Source organism: Thunnus thynnus, chromosome 15, assembly GCF_963924715.1.
Source record: "Thunnus thynnus chromosome 15, fThuThy2.1, whole genome shotgun sequence".
Lineage (NCBI taxonomy): Eukaryota > Metazoa > Chordata > Actinopteri > Scombriformes > Scombridae > Thunnus > Thunnus thynnus.
Window position 1 is genome coordinate 13,910,933 of NC_089531.1, and position 9,806 is coordinate 13,920,738.

The following is a 9,806-nucleotide window of genomic DNA, read 5'->3' on the forward strand; positions in this document are numbered from 1 at the left end:
AATTAAAAATTGTTAATGAAAATATCTCATTAGGAGTTGCACAATTTTGTCATAATTTGGGTAAATTCATACAAACATAATGTTATAAAGTGCTTTCCAATGAAGAGAAACTAGCAGAACAACTTATATAGATCTGTTAATCACATGTACAATTAGATAATAAAAATAGTAATAAAATATTTGTATATGCTTGAGTGTAAATATTCACTGATATACTGCAATAGCTATTTACCTTAATATATAATCATCATCAAATAGAAAAAAGGAATTATGTTTGTACATCTTTCTTTTAAGCTCAAGTACACTGTTCCAGTCCTGCTGTATTTTTAAACAACTAAAATAAACATATACATAAACATATAGTTTTTCATCTGCTGATTCCAAAGAAATTATAAAACATCAGCTCTGTGATAAAGATATCATATCACCAATAGGAACAACAGCAAACTCTGAATATAGTATAGTATAGTATAGTATAGTATAGTATAGTATAGTATAGTATAGTATAGTATAGGAGGGTATAATATAGTATAGTATAGTATAGTATAGTATAGTATAGTATAGTATAGCATAGTATAGTATAGTATAGTATAGTATAGTATAGTATAGTATAGTATAGCATAGTATAGTATAGTATAGTGTAGTATAGTATAGTATAGTATAGTATAGCAGGGTATAGTATAGTATAGTATATAGTAAGTATAACTTCTATGACTTCTGATCATTATAAAACATACAATAAAAAATGCAGAGGTGGAATTTAAAGAATTACATTTACTCAAGTACTGTACTTAAGTACAAATGTATGGTTCTTATACTCTACTTGAGTATTTCCATTTTATGCTACTTTGTACTTCTACTCCAATATATTTCTGAGGGAAATATTGTATTTTTTTACTCTGCTACATTTATTTGCTACCTAAAGTTACTTTTCAGATTAGGATTTTATATAAAATAATATATTTTCATATTGTGTCTGCTCTTAAAAACGTGTTAAGCACTTTGAGCTGCATTTGTGTGTGAAAGGTGCTATATAAGTAAAGTGTATAATAATAAATTATATTTAAAAAAATATGATACTCTCATATAATATAATGTAGTACTATTACTATTAATATACCTAAAGTATCTCAAAATGGCTCCACATTGATGAATTACAGCATTAAAATGTTCTTACATGTATTTACTAGTGATAAAAACGAACAACATAATATACTATAACAATATAACTGTAAAAGAGGTCAGTCTGCATAATGAGAACTTTTACTTTTGATATTTTAAGTACATTTAGCTGATAATACTTCTTCTTTGTAACATTTTGAAATTTGAATTCAGGACTTTTACTTGTAATGGAGTATTTTAGACTGTAGTGTTACTAACTTATGTAAAAGATCCGATTACTTCTTCCACCACCGCATAAATGTCTGATAATTTGTAGTTTGTGAGTCTAAAGTAGCTGCTTGTGCGAGTTTGTTTATGTGAGTATGTACTAACCAGATTCTGCCACGTGGAGGCGACATTTCCAACATCATGTGTCTCTGCAGCATGGTGACGGTGCATTCAAGAACCCTCCTAGAGTCGTAAAATACCAATTTCCTGACGTATTTCTTTTGTCAGTTCCGCAAACTAGTTACGTTAGTCTATACAACTATAAACGGCAGTGCGTCGCCTATAACAATAAAAAAAGAAAACAGCCATTATTATTGATGTCCAATCTGGTTACTAAATCACTGTTGTTATCCTCTCATTCAGTTAAGTCAAACAAGCGTAATTGTTCGGTATTGATATCTACATCTATAATTCAACATTTATTTACCTTGTGATTTGCTCAACTTAGAAAAATATAAGGCTTGGTTGCAGTGGTGGAAAGTAACTGAATACATTTACTCAAGTATTGTACTAAAGTACAACTTTAAGATACTTGTACTTTACTTTTGTATTTCCATTTGATGCTACTTTATACTTCCACTCCACTACATTTCAGAGTGAAATATTGTACTTTCTACTCTAATACATTTATTTGACAGCTTTAGTTACTTTTCAGATGAAGATTTGACACAATGGATAATATAACAAGCTTTTAAAATACAACACGTTGTTAAAGATGAAACCAGTGGTTTCCAACCTTTTTGGCTTTTGATGTCTTACAAAAAGCAATGTTTATCGGGGTCACATTTCAGATGTCTATTTGTCTATATTTGTGGATCAGGTACTGGTACTTTTACTTAGGTAAAGAATCTGAATACTTCTTCCACCTCTGCTCACTGTACTGTACTGCACTGAACTTTATAAATACTATGAAAGACAGAGTTTACAGACAGTCATTGAACGCTGCTTTGACGTTCACTTGTCAGTGGGAACCGAGCAGCTGTCACAACTTGTGTGTGCGCGCTTCCAGCTAACGACACGTACTCCTAGTGTTAAAAGGTGAGAGTTGTTGTCTTTTTAAAGTCGTTATTAGGTATAACATATGATAGAGTATAACATAACACAGTTAGCCACAAGTTGGAGCAAATATCCGCCATGGAGATAGCCGGTTTGAACCGAGGCTAGCGTGTAATGCTAACCCACGTTACAGCTGATTGTAGCTTCATGTAACGTTAACAGTTGGATTTGTGGAGGGGTAAAACAAACTTAAGTCATTTCGAGGACTTGTACTCGCTAGATGGGAAGTTTAGGAACTTCACGCTTTTGTATTTGGACTTCTGGTGTTTGTCTTTACAGTAAAAGCGAGGAGACGACGCCAGATCAAAACAGTAGCTGCTAAGCTAACTATCTTGCTAACTGCTAATTCTCTTCTGTTTCTCGTTGTTCCCACGTTTGGAGAATAATAGCGATCACCGGAAACTACTGAAATGACCTACTTGTGTTTCTTCTATGCCCCCAAAACTCATGAAACAACGAAACCAGCTTTTTAATCAGCTAGCTAAAATATGGTGTTGACTGAAATTAGCATACCAAGTGCTTATCAGGCTAACCAGGCTTTTCTGAAGTAAACCAAACACTTGTTAACACTGAGTATATTGCTGACTGACACCAGGCTATTTATAGCAGTTATAAGCAAGGCTGAGTTTACCTTTAGGGGCCTTGAGAGCCCCCGTTTTACAGTGTTAATCAGAGGGTGGTTATTTGATTAATTGCTCATTTGTGTAGGAATATGCAACATTAAAGACCAATAAAAGCTGAAGTGATAACTGCTGTAAGAGGGGTGCTGCGTTATTACATAATCTTGGGTCCCTCAGTCCAAATCTAGAGGGCCACAGCTCCCCCTCTCCTCCCATCTATACACTCTAACCCAGTGGTGGACTCATGAAATGAAAAATTAATCCATACACATGTTTCAATTGCCAAAAAAAAAGCCTTGCTTTTTGACCCATGTCACAATTTTATATGATCAAGGTTACAGCTCAGACTGCACTGACCCAAACAATCTAAGGGTGGTGTGACTGAGCAAAGTAGTGAAAAATACTGCACTAAGATTAACTGAATGGAATAACGTCAGCTACAACAACTACATTATTTTCCAATTGTCAGCCTACATAAAGCATACAATCATTTCTGCCATAACAGGCAGTCCACTCAATCGTAGGGCATCTTACAAGGCAACGTATCTCATGTTCTTCACTGGAAGGGCACTTCACCATGTTTTCCTCCCATACAGTGCACCCTATAGGGCACTTTTTTTTCATTAAAAAGGCACCCAGTTCTGCCCTTCAATATGTTAGACTTAGGGGAACTCTAAATTGCACTTTTTCCTTCTTGTTTTTTGTTCACTAGAAAGGCACCCATACAGAACCTCCAGCTTATATCCTCCTAATTTAAAGGGTACAGCATGTTTTCTCACTTTTGGGGGTACCATCACATTTTATCATACTATGGCGGCACTTTTAGATGGCACTTTCGTGATATTCCATCTCTCATAACCTTAAACACAAAAACCTTAACCTGAATCCTTCTGAGTTTTTATCAAGGCAGGGTCTTATTGAAAGTGCCCTCCATAGAGTAAATCCTAGACAGGAGAAACTAATGCTTATTATTAGACCACACAGCAAAATCTAATTTCAAATGGCTGTGAGTGCAAGAGAGAACTTGTCTCCCTGATATCATGCTCTCAAAAATGCCAATTGCAGATAAATCTGTAGCAAAACCTGCCAAACAGTCTGTGTGTCAGATTTGTGGTGGTTGCAGGTTTAATTCAGCAGAATTATCTGGCTAACTTAGTAAATTGCCTCTTGGAATAAAAAAAAAAAACACTGCTGTACAGTCACTAAGTTACACATTTCTAATGTTTAGTTTCCCTTGTTCTGAGTGCCTTTCATGAGATTACGATACCTTTATGTAAATCAAGGTTTTATTGGCCTGCCTGCTGACTGTGTTTCACTTGAAGTACCTTTCAGTTGAGGTCGGACTGGAGCTTTATCTTGTTTACTCTGCCCAACCTTGTATGACTGGCACTTATTACTTCTTTACTTCCTTTTGTACGGTGTTAATACCCATTTAACATTTATCTGCATGTAACTGTAGGGACACAACTGCCTGTCTCATAAACTGGCACTTTACCTTTGGTATCACAATAAACATGATATGATTCAGCCCTTATCAGCAGGCATTAAAATAACTATAATTAGGCTATTATTACGTGTGTATCAACAGTAATAAAAAGTTAAGAACACTGATGTTTCTCAGTAAATGTTATAAGTCCTTTTGTCCCTACGTCCGCCTCACCAGACGTCGCCAGCATGGCACGTGGGCATCAGAAGATTCAGTCTCAGCAGAAGAATGCCAAGAAACAGGCCGAGATGAAGAAGGCGAAGGGTCACGATCAAAAGACGGCAGCCAAGGCAGCGCTGGTGTTCACCTGCGCTGTGTGCAGGGTGAGTATCAAGCCTCGACTCTGACAACCCAGAGACAAAACCCCGTTTCAAGATGAGAAAAGGCTTTGTTTTTCATATTAATTGGATAACTCAACTGATATAAGGTCCTTTTTCATGTTTGTATAAAGCCCTTTGACTGCTGAGAAGTCGTATTTTCAACCAAATACAAGGCTTGTGCCACTAAATTCTAACATTTGTTGGATGTGTTGTCTCTTCCCGCAGTCCCAGATGCCCGACCCAAAAACTTTCAAGCAACACTTTGAGAGCAAGCACCCCAAATCCCCTCTGCCCCCCGAGTTAGAGGGAGTGGAGGCATAAAAGGTCCCCCCTGGATAACAAAACCGATTTCCTCAAGGCCCTGCACCAACTCTGCACTTGTCTCAGTCTGACAGCATTGGATTGATGTAACCAACATGAAGGCGTTTTCCCTAATTTAGGCTTTTAACAGGCCCGGTTGCCTTTGACACAATGCTTCCTCCCATCCAGTCCTGGCGCTCGTGTGTTGTAAATAAACCCTAAAGGCCTGTTTTTGATTTCAAGGCCACTAAAGACCTGTATGATCCATGAACAATCCACGTGGTGAATGAAAAAGACTCCTCACTGCCCTGATGTGTTGTGCACATAGGAATAATTCTTGCTACTATCACTTACACGCCTTCATCTGAAGCTCTGATGGATTGATTGTCTGATTAAATCTTTATAACACAACAATGCGTCCTTTTACAAAGCAGGGATTCGGCATGGGTGGGAGAAAAAAATGTTTTCATCCTAATTTTTTTAGTTTTTTTTTTTTGTTTTGCAATCAGGGCAATGACAAATGTGACCTCATCTATCTTTATTAGTAATTAAATTTCATTTTTCTTTGAATGCTGAGCGTTGAATCAAAAGGAGTCTGTGACATTTTTCTTTTTTTTTTGTCATATCAGTCTTTCAGAATGAAATTCCTCCACAGTGCTGTCTGCCTTGTTTGTACTGTAATCTTTCATCTAGTTAATCATAATTTCATGTTGGGGTCATCTAAATGTGAAATTTTTGCCAGCCATTTCCAAGCTGCTACATTGAAATGCAAGTTAATAAAATTTTACGGGAGCTTGACAGAAACATGAATGTATGCTCCAATGATGTATTATAGCATTTTATTAAACTTTACTTTGTGGTATGTCTGCTTTTTTTTTCTCTGAAGTGTTGATGGACTAAGATTTCCTGCCCAAATATACTTCTCATCACTTCTCTGCTCACATAATGTAAGTGTAAATCCTCCCGTAGACATCAGCTATTACCTGGCTTTGTAAATGTGTAACAATTAATGACTAATAACGACGATTTTTACACACACAGTATTACATTTTGCTGCTCGGAAGCTTGAATATGTGGCTGAAGGGGAGACGAGAAGATTCACAGAGTAATTGACAGCTGACTTTGACATCATCCCAGGAGGCCACGTTAATAATCTCTGACATTTTGATATGAATAAATAAGTCTACAGCCACTTTGATCAAGCTAAATATACACACACAACTCATATAAGCTTGTACATTTGCTGCACTTAAAGGTTTAAACACCTGATGTCAGCTGGTCTTTTTTAGGTAAGGCTTTATTTTACACTTAATTTTAGATGAATTTTCTGGAAATTTTTTGAGTAATTTGAAGATATTAATGGTTCATTTTTAGGATGGTTCACAGAAAGGGTGGTGCATATTATAAGAAAAAACAGAAGTGTTAGATTGGTAAGTGCCTACTCAGTATTTTTGGTAATTGAATTGCAAAAATCCTGACAATTCTTTAATTGACAAAAAATACTAAGTTTTCAGTGTGTAGTTTTGTATGCTGAACAATATATTAGCATATTAGGTTTTTTCAATTATTTCCTAAAAGCAGCTTCTGTGTAACTGTTACATTTCTTTTAAATGGTTACGTAATTTGATAGTACACTGGAAATGTGCTCATGATGATCATTAGTTTTTGAGAAACAATTTAATAAGCTAATTTGTAGTTTGACACACAAAACTACACACTGAAAACATACTAACTAAACCAATCTAACGGTTTTTGTACCAAATTGCACCACCCTCTTTGTACAATGTCCTAAAATTAACTGTTACATACCTGCAAATTGCTCATAAAATTTACAGGAAATTAGTATAAAATTAAAGAATCTGTAAAATAAAGCATTACCCTTTTTTTTGTAACTGTTCTTTTGCTTTTTTTTAATTAATCAAGGTTAAACCAAGGCTGAATGGGAAAAGATCGTTTAAAAGTACCCACAATGTTCCACATTTAAAAAACAAACTTCAAATTATTTTGCAGATGATAATTTCAAGGTTCTGATTTTTGCACAAGTGTGTTGTTGCTTTGCGTACTTCTCACACATACCCGTAAAGAATTAAAATGGAAAATGATTGCAAGTGGAAAATTAGACTTGAAGCAAACAACAAAAAGAATACCAGTGCCGAATGTGAAACGGATATTCAAATTGTAATGAAACAAATATATCACTTGAATCTGATACCAACTTTAACGGAAAGCCTTGTATTCATCTGCCGACAACAGGAAATGACTCAAACTGAAGTCACTCATCTAAAACAATTAATCCTGTCTGAACCCATTTTCTCCAGCTGTGACAGAGATGCATCAGCTCAGTTCAGATTCAATAAAAGACAAGATGAGCACTGCATTTACTGATGTTATGAGCTTTCCCTGTCTTCAGCGGTTCTGAAGGTCACAAAATGTGTCATAATTGAGGAGGAATAAGGAAGGACAGAAATAACAGCCACTGCCATGCTGCTTGTTTTTTTTTGTTTGTAATTGTTTCAAGAGGCTCAGCTATGAATGAGTCATAGCCGAGCCTGTTGTTCCTCTTTCTCCTCACACAGAATCCACCTCCTTCCTTCCCATGTGTGAACTTGTGAATGAAAAACCACAAGACATATTCATTCATTCATACTAACACACACACACACACATCTCCTAGACCTCCTTTGTTTGAATTCAAGCACATGACTGACAGGAAAAAGAGGAGCAATAGCAAAAAAAAAAGAAATTAGTCGTCTTAATTAGGTGAAGGAATTAATTGACTCCCTCCAGCTATAGATCATCTATTTCCAGACTCACATCTCAGCTTGAAGAGATGGAAATAACTCTCAGCTCTCATCAACATCAAAGATTAATTTAAACCAAAATACAAAGAAACACAAGGGTTTTGTTCACATTGACAGCTAAAATCTACATTTTTTTCACCAATAACCCCCCCCCCCCCCCATTAATTTCAACAAAAACTATTTAGGGTTATACACCATACTGGTCACTATGGTAACAGCATTGCTGTATAATCTTTTAAATCTGTCTGGTGTCAAAACTGGCTGCTTTTTCAGTCAGTACAGAAGTCCGTTGCCATCTGCTGGCTGACTTCTGAACAACTTAAAACCCCACCCAGAAGTCACTGGCATCAAGACACACCCTGTTGAAAACATGATTACTGAGCACATTTTCTCCAACATGCTATAGCTAATTATTCAAGTTGTGTCTTTAAAATCTTGTCATTTTATTTCTTGACGGTGTTTTTAAAGGTAGACGCTTGGTGGAGCCTTCAGGGCCTATGCAACCCCCAACCCCTGTGGTATCAAACATTTGGGCACATGAGTCATGTTCCTTGACCTGCCTTACATAAGGAAAAGAGCAAAACTGTTTCACAATAAAGCACAGTTAAAGTGTAAGAGACATCCTAACAATAACTGGTGTGCTGTTGGATCAAGCCCATGACACAGAGAAGGCTCAATGGTGTGTTGTTTCATGTGTGGAAAGGTTTATGATACCAGAGGGGTTGCTAATTAGTGGCTATCTGTAAGACCGGGCCACGGCATTCAGGTGAAACTGCCTATCAAGCCACTGTAAGACCTGCTTAAGCAACCTAATGTCCTCTCTTTGTCTGGGTTGGATCCAAAGGCAGTTTAAAGGAACATTAGATCAGATAATTGGTGTCTGATACTATTGGGTTTGCTAAATAGTGGCTATTTGTAAGACTAGTGGAACTCGATAAACAGGGATGGCGACTGGACAACTGAAGGGCCCATCAAACCAGTGAGGCTGGCCAGTGTAATGCAGCCTAAGCAGATACAATGTTGACATAAAGCCTGATTAAGTGGCTGAGTATCAGACAGTTTAAAGGTCTAATGAGCCCTGTTGGAGGGATCATTAGATTTATGACAGCACAGACACTGAAAGGCCTGACAGCGGATATAAACATAATTTAATATTAGCAGTGGTGGAATGTAACATAGTACGTTTACTCAAGTACTGCACTTAGGTACAATTTAAAGGTACTTGTACTTTACTTGAGTATTTCAATTTTATGCTACTTTCTACTTTACTACTTTTTAGTCCACTACATTAATTTGACAGGTGAAATTTTTTACATAAAATTACACATATAAATTACACTGCATTGTTAAAGATTAAACCAGTAGTTCCCAAACTTTTGGCTTGTGAGCTCTTCTGTAAAATTAGTGTGTAGTTGTAGCTCATGTTTCAGATGTTTATGAGTTGTTAGCAGTCCCACCAAAGAGACGTTTTCCCTCTAAACATCTCACATGGTTTAATTAAATTAACTGTTTGAGGCCCAAAGAGTAAAACTCTACAATATTTCCCCCAAAAAATAAAGATTCGAGAAAAGTCGTGAATCACTGGACTAAACTAGCTAACTGTATATAAAGTAGTTCAAACTAGCTCCACATTGAGCAGCTACAACAGTTAAATGCTGCTTACACATGCTCAGTATTAATTATTTACTTTATTAAATATATTTAATATATCAGTCACTGTGGCTGATTTTCTACAAAGCTAGTACTTTTAATACTTTAAGTAAATTTAGCGGATAATACTTCTGTACTTTTATTTAAGTAGGATTTTAAGTGCAGGGCTTTTACTTGTATTGGA

The 9,806-nt window shown here is 36.1% G+C and overlaps 1 protein-coding gene and 1 long non-coding RNA gene across 2 annotated transcripts; both read left to right on the top strand.

Annotated features, from left to right (window-relative positions):
- The first annotated feature begins 2,310 nt into the window (after positions 1–2,310).
- Positions 2,311–6,033, top strand: znf706 (zinc finger protein 706). Its single transcript, XM_067612789.1, has 3 exons — positions 2,311–2,427; positions 4,729–4,874; positions 5,097–6,033. Exons 2-3 carry the CDS (start codon positions 4,740–4,742, stop codon positions 5,190–5,192), a joined length of 231 nt encoding a protein of 76 aa, XP_067468890.1. The 5' UTR covers positions 2,311–2,427; positions 4,729–4,739; the 3' UTR covers positions 5,193–6,033.
- Positions 6,034–6,062: 29 nt separating this feature from the next.
- LOC137198826 (uncharacterized) lies at positions 6,063–7,548 on the top strand. Its single transcript, XR_010931684.1, has 2 exons — positions 6,063–6,118; positions 6,213–7,548. It is a non-coding gene; the product is annotated as an uncharacterized lncRNA (long non-coding RNA).
- The last annotated feature ends 2,258 nt before the right edge of the window (positions 7,549–9,806 follow it).